Below are 18,716 nucleotides of genomic sequence, written 5' to 3' on the forward strand. Positions count from 1 at the left end.
ATCACTGGAGATGAAGGTTTTTATGCATTCGGTGCTTCATCCTTTAATTCCGCGTTTCGGGGAGAGCTTCTACCCGCAGCCAAGCAGGACCCCGAGGGCTCCAGAAAGCATCCTCCGCAGGTAGCCCGGGGCGGGGCCTGCGGGGGACGGGGGCGGGGCCTGCGGGGCGGGGGCGGGGCCTGCGGGGGACGGGGGCGGGGCCTGCGGGCGGGGCGGGGCCCGCGGGGCGGGGGCGGGGCCTGAGGGCGGGGGCGGGGCGGGGCCTGAGGGCGGGGGCGGGGCCGGGCTCCGCGGGCGGGAGGTTCGAATCCCCCGAGGCTCCGCGGCCGGGCGGCTGCTGCGCTGTTCACCGACCCGGAACTCCCGCGCTCCCTCCGGGGTCCGCCCGCTCCCGCCCGGAAGGATCCGCTCCGGGATTTGCGGGCGGCAGAGCTCGAGTGGGACGCGGTAGTCGGGGATCTAGGGCCCCCCTCCCAAGCCGGGGTCCGGAGCTCGGCGCGCTGTAGTACAGGGCCCCGCAAGGTGATGCTCGGGGTTCCCCCGGAGGAGGGCGGGACCCGGCTCTCCCTGCCACCCTGCAGGACCTGAGGTCCTGACCCCCAAGGGATCTGAGCCCCGGGGGCCCCCGGCGGGGATCTGAGCCCCCCCCCCCCCCCCGGCGGGGATGTGAGGGTCCGACCCGGGCCGTCCCAGTTCCGAGGGGCAGGGCGCTGGGCGCTGGGGAGGCGAGCGGCGGCCTCCAGGTCCCGCCCCGCGGCTGCCGCCAAAGCGCGGACGCGCGGACTCGGTGGAGCGGGAGGGGGACGCGCGGCGGCCGTGCGCATGCTCAGTGGCGCCCGCTCCGCCGCGGGGCTCGGCGCGGGGCGGCGGTGCGCGTCCTCCCGCGGCTCATGGCGGCTCCGGGGCCCGGGGGGCGGCGGGTCCTGGCAGGTGAGGGCCCTGCGCTCTGGGCGCGGAGTCCGCGGCCGCGGGGGTCGGGGCTGCGCCCGGGTCTGGGCCGCGGGGTCGGCTGCTGGCGCGGGGACCGGGTCTGGCCTTTCCGGAAGTCCGCGCGGCGGCCGCTGGGGGGTGACCGGGGGGCGCTGACCTGGGGGCGCTGACCTCGAGGGGCTGACCTGGGGGTAGGGGGGGCTGGGCTGGGCCCTGGGGGGGCCGACCTGAGGGTAGGGGGGTTGACCTGGGGGGGCTGGGCTGGGCCCTGGGGGGGCCGACCTGGGGGTAGGGGGGCTGACCTGGGGGGGCTGGGCTGGGGGGGTGACCTGGGGGTGGGGGGCTGACCTGGGGTCTATGGAGTGGGGGGGCTGACCTGGGGGGGCTGACCTGGGGGGCATGGGGGTGGGGGAGATGTCCTGGGGCGGGTATGGGGTGGGAGGGTGGTCCTGGGGGGGGTGGGGGGTGAGGGGGCTGACTTGGGGTGGGGGGGATGGGGGGCTCACCTGGGGGTGCTGACCTGGGGGGAAATGGGGGGTGGGGCTGTCCGCCAGTACACGACTTTCCCTGTCCCATTGGGGTGTCCCTGTGGGGGGGGGGGCTGTCCCAGTCCAGGACCTTCCCTGTCCCATGGGGGGGTCCCTGTGGGGGGGCTGTCCTCAGTCCAGGACCTTCCCTGTCCCATGGAGGGGTCCCTGTGGGGGGGGCTGTCCCCAGTCCAGGACCTTCCCCGTCCCATGGGGGGATCCCTGTGGGGGGGGCTGTCCCCAGTCCAGGACCTTCCGTGTCCCATGGGGGGGTCCCTGTGGGGGGGGCTGTCCCCAGTCCAGGACCTTCCCTGTCCCATGGGGGGATCCCTGTGGGGGGGGCTGTCCCCAGTCCAGGACCTTCCCTGTCCCATGGGGGGATCCCTGTGGGGGGGGCTGTCCCCAGTCCAGGACCTTCCGTGTCCCATGGGGGGGTCCCTGTGAGGGGGCTGTCCCCAGTCCAGGACCTTCCCTGTCCCATGGGGGGGTCCCTGTGGGGGGGGCTGTCCCCAGTCCAGGACCTTCCCCGTCCCATGGGGGGGTCCCTGTGGGGGGGGCTGTCCCCAGTCCAGGACCTTCCCTGTCCCATGGGGGGGGGTCCCTATGGGGGGGGCGGTCCCCTGTACGTGAACTGAGCGGTTGGTTGTTTGGTCCTTTACACAGAACATCCTTCACCGGAAAAGCCAAGTGTAGTTTAGGAATCTGGGCCGGCGGCCGTGCTGAGGAGGTCGGCCTCGGCATAGGAACCAAGTCGTTTGCCCCCAGCTCTAGGAGCCGTGCAGCACCAGAGCGATTTCGAATCGGCTTTTGGTACAAGAAGCTGCAAACCTACCTCTTAAAGTAGATAGAGCGAGAGAGCGCGCCGTGTGTCGTCCTCGGAGGGGGGCCAGGTGTTCAAATACATTCGCGCTGGTACCCTGTGTTTCAGACGTCGTGGCATATGTTGAAGTCTGGTCAGTGAATGGAACAGAAAATTACTCCAAGACGTTTACAAACCAGCTTGTGGATATGGGGGCAAAGGTAAGTCCCCTGACCTTGCTGCGCGACGTTGGTCCTCCGGGACCTCGTGGGACGGGCGTGTGTTTTATTTCGGGAGGTCGTACTTAGAACGTGAGGCCTGAAGGACAGAGAAGACCGTGGGTGAGTAGCGGGGTTGGGGAGGGCGGCCCGGGACGGGAACGGTGTAAACAGCAGGGTTTATAGGACCTGGGTGGCTCCGGGGTTAAGGCCCTGCCGCCCGCTCAGGTCGTGGTCCTGGGCCCCCAGCCCGGCTCAGCTCGGGTCTGCTCCTCCCTCCACCCGACTCTCCCCCTGCTGTGCTCTTTTTCTCTGTCAAATAAATAACTTTAGAAATGAGAGAGAGAGAATAGTTGGCCTTTGGGTGAAGAGGGAAGACTCTAGGCTGGAAACGTGGTTTCTGCCATTGGCTCCTTGGATGCAGGATGTTGTTGACCGAAGTGAGAAGTACAGGAGCAGCAGAAGGTCTTGAAGGGAAAGATCCTGAGTTTGGGCACATTGAAAATACCTGGCAGACACAGGGAGGTACAGACGTGGGACTGGAGATCGTCAAGGCCGGAGAGCGCGTCGTCGGGCGTCAGGCCCTGTGGCTCAGGGCAGACCACGGGTGTGGGAGTGACTCGGTGGTTAGGATGGAAGGGGCTGGAGGTGCAGCCAGCTTACTGTGTGGAGGGCGGGTGGCGGGAGCAGGGACTCGGACAGACGGGCATCCACGAGATTCAGGAACGTGCGTCTGGATGTTGGAGGAGGATGGACTTCAGAATCTCCAGACAGGTTGGCGCTGGTGGGTGTATGTTAGGTTTTGGGAACTCCAGGGTGTTGTTTGGGAACTCTAAGGTGTTGAGTGTAGCACAGTTTTCAGTGGGACGGGTAAGGGTTGGACGTTAGCCCGGGAGTGAAGGAGGTGGTGCAGACGTCTATGCTCAGAGGGACCTGAGCTGTGGACAGAGTGTATTCGTGTGTGTGTTGGGGGGGGGGGGGTGCGCAGGGGACGACAGCGTAGGCGGGTGAAGGGAGAAGACGCGTGAACGCAGGACCAGGGGTGAGGGTGGGGAGAGAGGCACCCAGGGCATAAAACAGAAGGACTTCCACTCACGGGCAGAGAGGGTGCTCCTAAGTCCTGTCTGGCTGGTGCCAGTCCCCACCCTGCTGCACGGCACAGCCTGGGGTGGAGAGTGCTGAGCCAGTAGGGGCAGGGTGCCCTGGGACCCCGAGAAGACCCATTCGGTTCTGGCCCGTGGGTGGGTAGGAGCCAGAGCGAGTTTCCTGGTTTCCATACCTGCTGCCTACCTGGCTAAGAGCCCAGGTGCACGGCTGGGAGGAGGGCCGTGAGGACCTCACCGCTGTGTGTTAGCATCACACCTCCGCTCTCTTGGAGCTTTCTGCTTTCCGCTTTTTATTTAGAAAACTTACAAACGGAAGAGTGGGACATAGACGCCCAATAATTGTTAACATCTTAGCCTCCTTGCTTCGTCTGCATCTCTTCTGTACAGTGTATTTACATGTGAATGTGGTTTTTTTTTTTCCTAAACTATTTGAAAGTCACAGATAAAATTTGGCCCTAAATCGGTTCACTGTGTATAACCTCTAAGAACAAAGGATTTTCCCGTATGATAAAGACAATTGATCACATCTCGGAAGATTAGCAGTGGTCCCTAACGGATTCGGCCACTGCAGAAAGCGGAGCCTGTGCCAGTGGGTGGGAGGCCGCTGCTGTCTGTACTTGGTTCTGTCTTTACTTTCAGCCCACGGGTAAGTTGCTGGCCGTGTGTCATCAGGATCTGACGCGATATTTTCCTGCGCGTTTTCATATATTTATTTTGAGGAGCCTGTTCAAGACTCCAGCTCATATTCCCATTGAGTATTTCCTTCTCTTCTTGACTTGGAAGCATTCCCTCTATTTTTCAGTTGGCCTCGTTGTTGGCCGTATTAATTGCAGGATTTTCTAACTCTGTGGCTGGTCTTTTCATCTTTTTTTGTGGTATCTTTTGATGATAATTGGAATACAGTTTATTTCTTTACGGTGAGCTTTGTTTGTTGTGTGTCCTGTTTAAAAAAAAAAAAAGGCAACTGTGCCTATACCAAGATTATGAAGATTTCTCCTGTGTTATTTTCTGGAAGCTTTATCATTTTGCCTTTCACATCTAGATTTACTGTACATCTGGAATTGATTTTTATATGTGGTATGAAATAGTTTCATGTTTTTCCACGTGAATATTCTTTTATCTTAGCACCATTTATTGAAAAGATCATCCTTTAACCGGTCTCTGAAGTTACACCTTTGTCATCGGTCAGGTAACCGCATGTTGCAGTATCCGTCTGTCTGTTCTCAGGACGGACCACCGTCTTAATTGCTCTTACAATGAACCTTCGTGAGTCGTCTTGTTTTTCCTTCAAGGGGTCCTGGCTGTTCTTTGCCTGTTGCATTTCCAAATATATTTTAGAATCAGTTTGTCAGCTTTTTAGAAATTTTGACTGGGATGGGATTGATGAAAATAGAACAGTATGGAGAGAACTGACATTTTTTATAAAATTGAATCTTCCAATCCATGAATTTATATGCCTTTGTTGATTTTGATGTCTTTAATTTCTTTCAGTAATGTTTTATTGTCTTCTCTGGTCATTTTTGATGCTATTATAAATAGTATCTTTTAATTTCCTTCTTCTCTTACTGGTATATAGAAATAACTTTTACGTATCCACCTTGTGTCCAGAAGACTTACAAATTCATTGATGAGATTGGGCATTTTGGGGATTTAAAAAATCTACACAATTGAATGTTATGTGCACAGGACAGTTACTTGTAGTTTTTCTAATCCTGACCCTTTCTATTTCTTTTTCTGGACATACTGCACCGGTGAGGGCCTGTGTTGAGTAGAGTGCACGTTATCAGGCATCTTTGGATCCTCTTCTCAAGGGAAAGCTTTTGGCATTTTCACCTAATGCAGGTTTTTTGTTTTATTTTTTAAGTTGGCATATGGTTGACATACAATATCATATTAGTTTCAGGTTTATAACATAGTGATTTCACATTTATGCACAGTGTGAAATGTTCACCAGAGTAAGTCTAGTTCTCACCTGTCACCAAAGTTATTAGGGTATCATCGACTATAATCCCTGTGATGTCCTTATCATCTCTATGACTTAAAACTGGAAGTTTGTACCTTTTCTGATCTTCACATATTTTGCACGTCTCCTCACTCCTGCCCCTCTGGTATGCACCAGTTTTCTGTATTTATGAGTCCGTTTTGTTTTTTTAGATTACACATATAAGTGATATCATATGCCTCATGTATTTTTTTAAATTGATTTTTAGATCCTAATTTGCTGTTTTCTTCATGAATTAACTTTTTAATGTTATCAAATGTGTTTTCTGTATATAATATAGCATGTGGTTTTTCCCTTTCACTTTGTTAACATAGTGAATAACTATTTATTTTAATGTTAGCCAACTTTGCAGTCCTGAAATAAACTCAAGTGGTGGGAATGCATTATCCTTGTTACGTATTTGTTGGTAACAGTTTGCCAATATATTGCTTTCTTTTTTTTTTTCCCCCACAAATATTTCAAGGAGTAATACTGGTTATTTTCTGTTCCTGTAATGCTATTATGTGGTTTAGTACTAAAGATATGCTGGTTTTGTAAAACAAGTTGCAGAATTGTGACTCTTTCTCTTTTTTATTCTAAGTTTGTATAGGATTGGTACTATTTCTCTTAAATTTTTCATATAATTTGCTGATGAAGCCAATTAGTCTTTGAGTTTTCTTTGTAGATTTTTTGAAAACTTTGTTTTTTGTTATAGTTTTTAATCTGTTTGAAGATTAGAGGATATGTGTGTTTTCTGTTCTTAAAAGTGCTTTTAGAGAGCTGTTTTTTTTTTTTTAAGTATTCATTTCATCCAAATTTTCAAATTCATTGGATCAAAGCTATTCATCATATCCTGTTTGAATCTTTCAATGTCTTCATGATCTATAGAAATGGTCCCTTGGTACTGATATTGGTTATTGTACCTTTTTTCTTATTTTCCTTATAGCATTTACTTAGGTTTTATTAATTAGTTTTTCCAAAGAGTCAACTTTTGGTGGTCTTGGTCTTTTTTTTTTTTTTTTTCTTAATTCTGGTCTCACTTTTATTATCTTCTAACTCGCTCATTGGTTTTAATTAGCTGTTCTTTTTCCAGCTTTTCAAGATGAGTACATTGACATTTAGCCTTCTTACTTTTTTTACATGCATTTATTATGAGATTGTTAAATTCATATTTGTTAAGTGGAACATGGGATGCTGAATGGTGAATAGCAGTTCAACAACAGACTATAGAGAAATTGAAACAGAAGTTTATTATAGGTTTTGGAGGAGATGCATAATGCCACATGCCCTTAAGGAGTGACAAGGGGGCAGGGATCCCTGGGTGGCTCAGCGGTTTAACGCCTGCCTTTGGCCCAGGGTGTGATCCTGGTGTCCCAGGATCAAGTCCCATGTCGGGCTCCCTGCAAGGAGCCTGCTTCTCCCTCTGCCTGTGTCTCTGTCTCTCTGTGTCTCTCATAAATAAATAAAATCTTAAAAAAAAAGGAAAAAAAAAAAAGGAGTGACTAGGGGAGTTCAGGGCAAAGTGCAGGCAGAGAGAATGGCAGAGCCTGAGGCATATGTCTTTATTAGGGTCCTTGGGTGGAAAGCTTTCGGCTTCCTGCTTCAGGGCTGGGTTAATCAATTCAAACCAAAGAAGGAGGCTTTGGTAGTTCCAGAATCGTATCTAAGGGCATATGACAGGAATGATCTTGAAGGCAGAGGAGACCATTGCTCACAAGGGCGGTCGGGGAACTGACATTTGCTTGTGACTCTGGGGGCTGTTATCTAGGGTATGTGCTTGCACAAGGGGTTAGTGTTCGCTTAGGACCCCTCCAGAAAGCTTGGCCAAACAAAGTGGATGCCAAGGCAGCAGTACCCTGGAGTGGGTTAGCTGGGATCTCAGCAGCATTCATGGTAGGTTGTACATTTCTCCCCAGGCTGGACTTTAGCTGCATTCCCCAGGGCTTTGTTGGGTGGATTGTAGTATCTAGGTCTGCTTTTACTTTTTGTTTTATCCAATGCTTTTTGTTCTTGTCTCTAGATAAACTTGATTTGTTACCTTTTTTTTTTCTAGTTCAGTATTTGTGTGTATTTAAAGTTCTTTGGAATTAATTTGAGACCCAGAATTATATTCTCTTTCTTTAGAAAAGATTCACATTTGCCTCAGTCATGGTGTTTTTAGCGCTCATAATCCAAGACTGTCTTAATCCAGTTGCAGGATTGGAGATGATTTAAAACTGGACTACAGATCTTTGAGGGCCTCTATGACTGTTACCCTTACTCCCAGGTCAGCCCTTCAGATGCCCATCCAAGATGTGAGGGTTTGCCACACTCCCTTACCCCATTCTAGTTTAGTCTAGTTTTTGTTCCTCTTGTCTTTAGAGGCATTTAGAAGTACTGCCCGTTGTTTGCTAAATTTGACAAAAAAATGACCGAGTGCTGGGCTCCTCTGTCTGGCTGTGTCCATCTGTACCTAGACTCTTGGCTCAGTAATAATCCCTCACTGCCTCAGTAGCTCTCCAGGGCCTTCAGGTAGGTGGGCAGGTAGATAGATAAAGAGTATGTATGTATATTTTATCAAAGTGATACATACATGTTGCTTAAAAGGGCAAATGTGTGATGCCATGAAGTTCATAGTACAAACAAGGAGAAACCAGCCCTATACTTCCCATTTTATTTTTCTAAGGCAGCTTTTTCTAGATCCATTTTATTTGTTTCTTTTGGTGTTTACCTTTTTATTTTCAAACAGTGTATGTATATACTTTGATAAAATTAAATATTGTTAAAAGAATTATGTATTGGCAAGTTCCACTTAATGGAAAGATTACATATAAAGGTCAATTTTTTGACACCGTGAATTTGAACATGCCATTATTATACCTTTCTTTACCTTTGATTGATATTTTATCTGATTGTAAAATGTTAGGTATATATTATTTTCCCTTGAAGGCACTTCTCTATTGTTTTCTGACTTCCAGATTGCTGTTGGGAAGTCTGATGCCATTGTCATGTCTCATTGTTGGGTGTGATTTATTCCTACCTTCGCTTCCTTACTTTCTCTTTTAATTTCAAATCTTTCTTTACTCCAGCTCCACTGAAATTTCACGATGATAAGCTTAGTAAGGTTCTGTTTTCATTCTCATGCCAGGCCCTTGGGGGTCCTTTTGATCTAGAACACATGCCCTTGGGATCCCTGGGTGGCGCAGCGGTTTGGCACCTGCCTTTGGCCCAGGGCGCGATCCTGGAGATCCGGGATAGAATCCCATGTCGGGCTCCCGGTACATGGAGCCTGCTTCTCCCTCTGCCTGTGTCTCTGCCTCTCTCTCTCTCTCTCTCTCTCTCTGTGACTATCATAAATAAATAAAAAAGAAAAAAAAAAAGAACACATGCCCTTTAATTTGAGACATTTTTCTTGAATTATTTTTGGATTTTTTTTTAAAGATTTTATTTATTTATTCATGATCGACACAGAGAGAGAAAAAGAGAGAGGCAGAGATACAGGCAGAGGGAGAAGCAGGCTCCATGCAGGGAGCCCAACGTGGGACTCCATCCCGGGTCTCCAGGACCATGCCCTGGGCTGCAGGTGGCGCTAAACCACTGCACCACCGGGGCTGCCCTATTTTCTGATTTCTTTTCCATTTTCTCTATTCCTGTATTACTTTCAACTGTTATTACTTAGGTCTTGGTTCTCCTGATCAAGCTGATGTTCTTATCTTACATCTCCTATTGTGTCCATCTCCTTGTCTTTTTGTTGTTCATGGGTACAGTTTCTCAGATCTATTATTGTCCAGCATTTCTATAGACATTTTTTTTACTTGTGTCATCATATTTTTATTTCCGACAGCTCTTTAGTTCTCTGATCCTTTAAAAAAAAATAGCCTCCCATTTTGGATATTCTTTCATGAATACAGTATCTTCTGAAGATTTAAATGAATGTCACTTTCTTCTAAATATATTAAATAATACTTTTTAATTTTAATTACATAAGTTTTTCCTGTGTTGTCTGCTTCCTGTGAATTTTATTTTGTCTTTGATGTACAAGGCTTGTCTAAAATCTCTTTATTTTTGACTCCACTCCCATTCTCTCTTCTACTAAAATGCACTGCCAGTTCCTGTGCCAGTTCCTATCTTCGCTTCCTTACTTTCTCCCTCCCTTTTTTTTTTTATTTTTTTTATTTTTTATTTTTTATTTATGATAGTCACACACAGAGAGAGAGAGAGAGAGGCAGAGACATAGGCAGAGGGAGAAGCAGGCTCCATGCACCGGGAGCCCGGCGTGGGATTGGATCCCGGGTCTCCAGGATCGCGCCCTGGGCCAAAGGCAGGCGCCAAACCGCTGCACCACCCAGGGATCCCTTTCTCCCTCCTTTTATCCTTGTGGAGCTCTAACTCGGTGTAGAGGGAGCAGAGATAAGCACGTGTATAACACACCATCCTAACTGGAGCAGCTAGGTTTCCTAGCTGTGGCATTATCTGTTTATTAGAGTAGGGAGTTCTCTGTGACAGATTCTGAGAAATGGAATTGCTGGGGTAGGGGCTTTAGATGTTTTCCTTTCGACAAATATTGAATAAGATATCCTTTTTGATCAGTTTTACTTAGGAAATTGTTTGTAAATGGTAATTTACATTTTATCTTCTACCTTTTGTCTACAGGTTTCAAAAACTTTTAACAAACAAGTAACTCACGTTGTGTTCAAAGATGGATACCAGAGCACTTGGGACAAAGCACAGAAGAGAGGCGTGAAGCTCGTCTCAGTGCTCTGGGTTGAAAAGTAAGTGATTTCTTTCTTTTTTTCCTCTGAGTAGCTAGTATTGGTCAAGTATGGAGATATTTCTCATATATCACAGAACCAGATAAAATGTGATTTTGTCTTTTCTCTACCTCTTATTTGAGCAAGTCCTTCACTGTTCTCAGGCCTTGGTTTCAGCAGTTGAAGATGGACCTAGTATAATCCTTAACCCTGTGGAGAGGGAAGGTGACCGCAAGACCCTGAGACGCATAGGCTTGGTGTAGTCATGTAGCCACAGGAGGTGAATGTGATGAAGCAGATCATGCTTGCGTAGGTGCCATAGCTTAAGTACCACAGACAGCATCGAAACAACACACATTGATTTCTCAGTTCTGGTCAGTGTTGGCAGGATTGGCTTACAGATGGCTGTCCTTTCTGAGTCTTCACTTGGTCGCTGTGTGACTGCATCCTAATCTCTTCTTGTAAGGACACCAGTTGTATTGTCTGAGGGCCCACCCTAGAGGCCTCACTTAACGTTAATTATCCCTTCCAAGGCCAGATCTCCAAATATAGGTGACACCTGGAAAAAAAGAAGGTTTGAACTATACAGGTCCACTTATACATGGATTGTTTTTCAGTAACAGCACTGGCAAATTTTTTGGAGATTTGTTACAGTTTGAAAAAACATAAACTGCAGCCTTGAAATACTGAAAAAATTAAGAAGTTAGATATTTTAAGAATACAGTATATCATAACATTGTAACATTGTAATAATGTTACAAAATGTGTAAATTGCTTATTATCGGTTAGGCTTCTGGCTCACGGTAGCCTATTAGTCATTAAGTTTTTGAGGAGTCAAAAGTTGCAGGTGGATTTTTGATTGCACAATGGAGGGGGTGTTGGTGCCCCTAGAGCCCACATTGTTTAAGAGTCAACTGTATGGTCACATTCTGATGTACTTGGGGTTAAGACTTCACCTGAATTTTGTGGGGAGCATAATTGAAGCCATAAGAGGTGTGGGCAAAGGGAAGTCTTGGATGAGATTGAGGCCAGAGGGATAGTAGGGTGTCAGATGACTAGGACCTTGTGGAGTGTGATTCAGGAGAATGTATGTGGAAAAGGGGCAAAGGCAGAGGCAGGAGAGTGGTTGGAGGCTGCTGAATGATTCAGCCTAGAAGCGTTGCCTGCATCAGGGTGCAGTGACGTGGTCATGAAGAATGGTCAGATTCAGGATGCATTTTTGAAGGTAGTGCCAGACTAGATCTCCTGAGGATTTGGATGTGAGTTTATAAAGAAGGGGAAGAATCAAGGATGACTGTGATGTGTTTGGCCTGAGGAATTAGAAAGATGGATTTGCTATTTCCTGAGATTGGGAAGGCTTCAGAAGGACCAGGTTTGGAGAAGAGATCATGAATTCCACTTGGATTGAATTCGGGGTGTTGATTAGGAACTTGTGAGGTGGAGCGTGGAGCCCTTGGCAGAGTTTGCAGATAAACATGTGGGAGACTTCTGTATACGGATGTTATTTAGCCATAATCTGGATGTGACCTCTTCTTGGTGAGTATAGACGGGGAATGGAAGTGTTCCAAGGTTGAGCACCCTAGTATTGGATGTTGAGGAGGAAAACCAGTCAGCATGGGATTCTAGAAGTCAGGTGAAGAAAGCTGTCAAGGAGGCAATAGTGATCAGCTCTGGCAAACAGGTTGAGCAAAGGCATGTCCAAGAGGTTACCGCTGGAATTAGCAATGTGGAATCTCTGGGATCTTGACCAGCAGTTTAGCAGATTAGTGGGAGCAAAGCTTGTTCAAGTAGCATTTGTGGTAAGCAGTGCATGGAGGGTACTGCAATGGGGGAAGAGAGAGCTGGGGCAGTACCTGGAGGGGGTTGTGGAGTGGAGAAGATTGTTTAAGACGGGAGAAATGACAGCATCTGTGCTGACAGAACTGGTCCAGTAGAGGGAAATTTTGCTAATGCAGAGGCAAGAGGAGACCTTTCCTCATGCTAGTGGCTTATTAAGGGGGCTGAGGGGCTAGACTCTAGCACATAAACTGATGGGTTATATCGGGTATATATAGGTTAATCTCATGTATCCTACAGGCTATGTAGGATGGGTTATGTGGGATCAAGGAGAGGAGGGAATGCAGAGTTTAGGGGACAGTTGCTGCTCAGTGAGTAGATGTGGCTTCAGGTCTTGAGGAAATTCCTTCCTGATGCTGCCTTCAGTGAGAGCAAGCAAGATTGTGATCTGAGAATGAGAGGCTTTGCAGGTTTGAAGAGAACAGCAACACTTGACGTAGTTGTCTAGGAACTTGGGAGAGGGGGTGGATCAGGGCAGGACTAACAGTTCACTTGAAGATGGTGATTTTAAGTTGAACATGAGGCCCTGAGGCCCTGAGCACCCAACGGGACAGGTGTTGATCTAGCAACCTACAAGCAGCAAGGAAGCAGAGTGTTGGTTTTAACTGGGGTTGGATTTTGCCACCATAAAGGGGGTTGCAAGGATATGGGGAACAAGGATAATGATACTGAGGTCTTTCTAGAATACATTTCAGTAGTTTTTAATTTGCTCAGAGAGATTTGTAACTGTCACTACTGTCTAATTTTTTTTTTAATATTCTATTTATTCATGAGAGAGAGAGAGAGAGGGAGGGACCCAGGCAAAGAGAGAAGCAGGCCCTATGCAGGGAGCCAGATGTTTGACTCCCGGGATCACACCCTGAGCCAAAGGTGGACGCTCAACTCCTGAGCCACCCAGGCATTCCACTACTGTCTAATTTAAGAACATTTTCATCACCCCAAAAGGAAGCTCTTTAGTCATTAGCGGTCACTGTGTTGCCCCAGCTCCTGGGAACCACAAATCTGCTTTTTGTATCTCCAAGTTCTCTATTCTTGAACATTTCACATAAATGGAATCCTACAGTATGTAGCCTTTTATATTGGGCTTCTTTCACTTAGAATATTGGTTTGAAGGTTCCTTCATGTTGTAGCTTGCATCAGTACTTCATTCATTTGAGTGGGTGAGAAATACTCCCTTGTATGAGTATACCACATTTTATTTATCTTTTTTTTGTTTGTTTATCTTTTGATTGCAGTTGATGGACATCCCGGTTATTTGTATTTTTGGCTATCATGGGTAATGCTGCTGTGAACATAGGTGTACAAGATTTTCTGTGAATACGTATTTCTAATTTTCTTGGATATCTATCTATCTAGGGATGGAACTCCTCCTGAGTCATGTAAAGTAAATACATAGTTGACCTTCCAACAAGGTGGGGGCTGAGGCAGCGACTCTTACACTGTTGAAAATCCCCATAAAACTTGAGTCTTCCAGAACTTGACTACTTAGTAGTCCACTGTTGGCTGGAAGCCTTACCGCTAACAAACAACACTATTTTGTATATGTTTTAGATGCTATATTTTTACAACAAAGTAAACTAGAGCAAAGAACTGGTAAGAAAATCAGAGAAAATAAATTTGCAGTTTTGTACTATAAAAATACTGTGTATAAGTGTGTCCATGTAGTTCAAACCCATATTGTTCAAAGGTCAGCTGTATACATGTAAGGATGGAATTGCTGTCATGTGGAAACTATATATTTTAGCTTTGTAAGAAACTGCCAAACTGTTTTTTTTTTTTAATTGGCTATACCATTTTCCCTTTTCCAGCAGCAGTGTTTGAGGATTATTATCCCTCTTTATGATTATAGCTAGCATACTGAATGCGAAGTGGTGTCTCAGTATAGTTTTATTCACCTAGTTAGTGATGTTGAGCAGCCTTTCATGTTTTTATTGGCTATTTGTCTATCTTTCTTTGAGAAATGTCTGTTCAAGTACTTTGCTCAGTTTAAACTGTTGGGTTATTTTTATTATTGAGTTGTAAGAGTTCTTTATATATTCTAGATATAATATTCTTTTTTTAAAAAAAATATTTATGTTTTAAAGATTTATTTATTTATTCATGAGACACACAGAGAGGCAGAGACACAGGCAGAGGGAGAAGCGGGTGCCTCGCAGGAGTCCAGTGTGGGACTCGATCCCGGATCCCGTGATCACAACCTGAGCTGAAGGCAGCTGCCCAACTGCTGAGCCACCCATGCATCCCTAAAAATGTTTTATGTATTTATTCATGAGAGACCCACAGACAGAGGCAAAGACATAGGCAGAGGGAGAAGCAGGCCCTGCGGGGACCTGATGCGGGACTCAATCCTAGGGCCCCAGGATCACAGCTTGAGCTAATGGCAGACGCTCAACTGCTGAGCCACCCAGGCGTCCCTATAATATTCTTATTATATATATTATTTGCGAACATTTTCACTCTTTTGGTGAATTGTCTTTTCACTTTTTTTGGTAGTATCCTTTCAAGGAAAAATGTTTTTAACTTGGATTAAGTTCATTATATTTATTTTTTCTTTTGTTGCTTTTGCTTTAAATGTCACATCCAAGAAATCACTGCCTAATCTCAAGGCATGAAAATTTACACCTATGCTTCCGAGAGCTATAGTTTTATCTTTATATTTAAATCTATGGGGTTTTTTTGAGTTAATTTTTGTACAGGGCATAAGGTAGGGTTTCCCTGTCACTATTTGGCATGTGATTATCTAGGTGTTCCAGCACCATATTTGGGGAGACTGTTCTTTCCCCATAAAATTGTTTTAGTTCCTTCTTGAAAATCAGTTGACCATAGACACATAGGTTTATTTCTAAATTCTCTGTTCTGTTTCATCGACCTATAGATTTATAATTAATGCCAGTGCTACACAGTCTTGATCACTGTAGCTTTATAGTTATTTTTTTCTTAAATATTTGTTTAATTTTTTTAGAGAGTATGTACTTGTGGCGAGGAAGGGCAGAGGGGGAGGGAGAGAGAGTCCCAAGCAGGCTAGCACTGAGTGGGGAGCCCAGTGTGGGCTCATGACCCGAGATCAGACCCTGAGATCAGAACCTGAGCCAAAACCAAAAGTCTTGCTAACCTGACTGAGCCATCCAGGTGCCCGCCCCACTATGGTTTTAAAATTGAGAAGCGTGAGTCCTCCAGTTTTGTTTTTCTTTTTTCAAGATTGTTTTGACTATTCTGACTCCCATGCATTTCTATATGAATTATATAGGATTATATATTGTCAATTTCTTTAAAAAAAAAGCTGAGATTTGATACAGATTGTGTTGTGTCTGTAATTAGGGAAGTGTTATAAAATATGTAGTATTGCAATTCATGACCATTGGATGGGTTTTAAATTTTTTAGATCTTTAACTTCTTTCAGTGAGATTTGGTCATTTTCAGTATACAAGTCTTATACCTGCTAGGTTAAATTTACTCCTTTTTTTTTTTTTTTTTTGGTGCTATTATTAATGGAATTCCTTTCTTAATTTCATTTTTAGATTGTTCAATAGTTAACATATAGAAATACCACTGATTTTTCTATATTGATTTTGTTATCCTGCAAGTTTGCTGTACTTATTTATTAGCTCTATGTGTTTTTGTGATTTCGGTAAGATTTTTCTATATACACTGTTGTGTAATATGTATGTAGACATAGCTGTTACTTCTTTCTTTCCAGACTGAATGCCTTTTATTTCTTTTTCTTGTGTAATTGTCCTGACTACAACCTGTAGCACAGTGTTTAATAAAAGTGGTAATAATTTATCCTCGTCTTTTTCGTTTTCTTAGGAGACAAGCTTTCTGTATTTCACTCCTCTGTTAGCTGTGGATTTTTTGTAGATGCTCTTTTTCGGGTTGAAGTTTCCTAGTTTTTTGTTTGGATTCGTTTGTTTTTATCATTAAAAGGTGTTGGATTTTGTCAAGTGTTCTTTCTGCATCTATTGAGATACTCGTTTTTTTTTTATTATATGAAGTTTGTATTAGGTTTATGGATTTCATATGGACCAACCTTGCATTCCTAGCAGAAATCTTGATCGATCATATTGTAAATACTTTTTTTCCCCCTAAATTATCAGGTCAGTGTGCTAGTACTTTGTTTTTACTTTTAATTTTTGCATCTGTATTCACAGGGGATATCGGTCTATAGTTGTCTTATAATGACTTTTCCTGATTTTGGTGTCAGGGCAACACTGGTATCATAGAATGAGTTGGGATCGTGCATGTTCTTCGGTTGTTTTGTTTTGTTTTTTTGGAGAGAGAGAAAGAGCATGCATGTGCCTGTGCTCATTCTCAAGTGGGAGGGAGAGGCTAAGGGAGACAGAGAATCTTAAAAGCAGGCTTCATGCTCTGTGCAGAGCCTATTGCAGAGCTTGATCTCAAGACACTGAGATCATGACCTGAACTGAAACCAGGAGTTGGACACTGAAATGATGGAGCCATCTGGGTGTTCCTGTTCTGTTTTTTGAAGAGTTTGTAAGTATGATTGTTAATTCTTTAAGCATTTGGTGAAATTCCCAGGAAGCATCTGGTCTTGGGCTTGCTTTTGTGGAAAGGATTTGGTTTACTAATTCAATCTCTTGCTATAGGTTGCTTCAATTTTATGCTTTTTCTTGAGTTTGAATAGTTTATCTTTCTAGGGTTTTTTCATTTCACCTAGGTTATGTAATTTGTTGGTATACGTGCTTGTAGAATTTTTGTTATGATCCTTTTTAGTTTTATAAGGTCAGTAGTGATAGTAATTCATTCCTGATTTTAGTAATCTTCTTTTGTCTTGATTAGTCTAACCAAAAAGATTTGTTGATTTTATTATCTTTTCAAGAAACCTACTTTTGGTTTTGTTGATTTTTCTCTATTTTTCTATTCTTTCTTTTCACTCTATAATCTTCATATTTTCTTCTGCTTACTTTGGGTTTACTCTTTCTCTAATATCCTTAGGTAGAAGATTAGATTCTTGATTTGAAATCTTTCCTTTTTTTTAATATAAGGGTTTGTAGTTAAAAATTTACTTCCAACTGCTTTAGCTGCATCTCATAAAATTTGGTATGTTGTGTTTTTGTTTTCATTTATTTCAAAGTATTTTCTGCTTTCTCTTGTGATTTTGACCCATTTGTTATTTAGAAGATTCTTATTTAAATTCTATGTATTTGTGAGTTTTCCAAACTTCATTCTGTTTTTGATAACTTATTTCATTCCACTGTATCATAAAACATATTTTGTATTATTTCAGTCCTTTTAAAATAATTGAGACTTGTTTTACTCCCTAATATTTGATTTCTCCAGGAGAATATTGAATATGCACTTGAGAAGAATGTGTGTTCTGTTGCATGGATGGAATGTTCTATTTACAGGTATCTGTTAGATCTAGTTGGTTTGTACTGCTTTTTAAGTATTCTTTTTTCTTAAAGATTTATTTATTTATTTTAGAGAGCAGGAACGCATGTGGAGGTGGGAGGGGCAAAGGAGAGGGAGAGAATCTCCAGCAGACTCCCTGATGAGTATGGAGCCTAACACAGGGCTTGAACTCAGGACCCTGAACTCATGACCTGACCCAAAATCAAGTGACAGAAGCTTAACCAACTGAGCCACTCAGATGTTTCTGGTTAGCCTTTCTTTTTAACAAATTATTTTAGTTTTTTGTTGTCTGAAAATGTTCTTATTCCATCATTACTTGTGAATGATATTTTCCATGGGTATGCAATTCCAAATTGACAGTGTTTGTTTATTTTTCTTTCCAACTGCCTGAAAGTTTTTCCTGTAGTCTTTTGTCTTCTGGTGTCTCTTGAGAACCCGGTAGTCATTCACATCATTTCTCTGTTGTAAGTACTGTGACTTTTTTCTCTGACTTCTTTCCAGTTTTTTCTCTTGTTTTGGTTTTTAGAAGTTTAACTTGTGTAGGTGTGGTGCTTTTTGATTGATTTTGGGTAGATTTCATTGAGTTTTTTGAATGCACAAGGTTATATATTTTTTTCTAAAAATATGATTAGTTTCTGGTTTCTTCAAATACGTTTTCTGTCCCATTACCTCTTTTTTTTTTTTTTTTTTTTTTGCTTTTTTCTAATTAGCTGCTGACAGGATTGGCAAAGTTTTTCTGTAAAAGGACAGATAGTAAATACAGGCATATGTTGGACATATTTTGGGATTGGCTTGAGACTTCTGCAATAAAGCAAATATCACAATAAAGTGAAGTTTTTGGTTTGCCAGTACATATAAGTTACATTTACATTGTACTATAGTCCATTAACGTGCAATAACATTGTTTAAAAAACATACATACCTTAATTTAAAAAATACTTTATTGCTGAGAAGATGGTAATTATCTGAGCTTTCAGCTGGTCTTAATGTTTTTGCTAGTGGAAGGTCGTGCCTCAGTGTTGATGGTTGCTGACTAATCAGGGTGGTGGTTGCTTAAGTTGGGATGGCTGTGGCAGTTTCTTAAAATAAGAACATTGAGATTTGCCACATTGATTGAGTTTTCCTTTCACAAACGGTTTGGTTTATCTGTAGCATTCAATGCTGTTTTATAGCATTTTATCTCCAGTAGAATGTCTTTCAAATTGGAGTAGAACTTCTT

At 44.3% G+C, this 18,716-nt stretch overlaps 1 protein-coding gene across 12 annotated transcripts in view; it reads left to right on the forward strand.

The window, feature by feature from the left end:
• Positions 1–830: 830 nt before the first annotated feature.
• MCPH1 (microcephalin 1) overlaps positions 831–18,716 on the forward strand; it is a 232,935-nt gene continuing 215,049 nt past the window's right edge. For all 12 annotated transcript variants that reach the window (XR_012007363.1, XR_012007364.1, XM_072775785.1 and 9 more), the window contains exons 1-3: positions 831–930; positions 2,386–2,477; positions 10,194–10,312. Coding sequence is in view for 10 of the 12 variants with exons in the window: in XM_072775785.1 (XP_072631886.1) it covers positions 891–930; positions 2,386–2,477; positions 10,194–10,312 (251 nt within the window). In the remaining 2 variants the exon portion in view is untranslated. The remainder of the gene's footprint in view (positions 931–2,385; positions 2,478–10,193; positions 10,313–18,716) is intronic.

Source organism: Canis lupus, chromosome 15 (genome assembly GCF_048164855.1).
Source record: "Canis lupus baileyi chromosome 15, mCanLup2.hap1, whole genome shotgun sequence".
Taxonomy (NCBI): domain Eukaryota; kingdom Metazoa; phylum Chordata; class Mammalia; order Carnivora; family Canidae; genus Canis; species Canis lupus.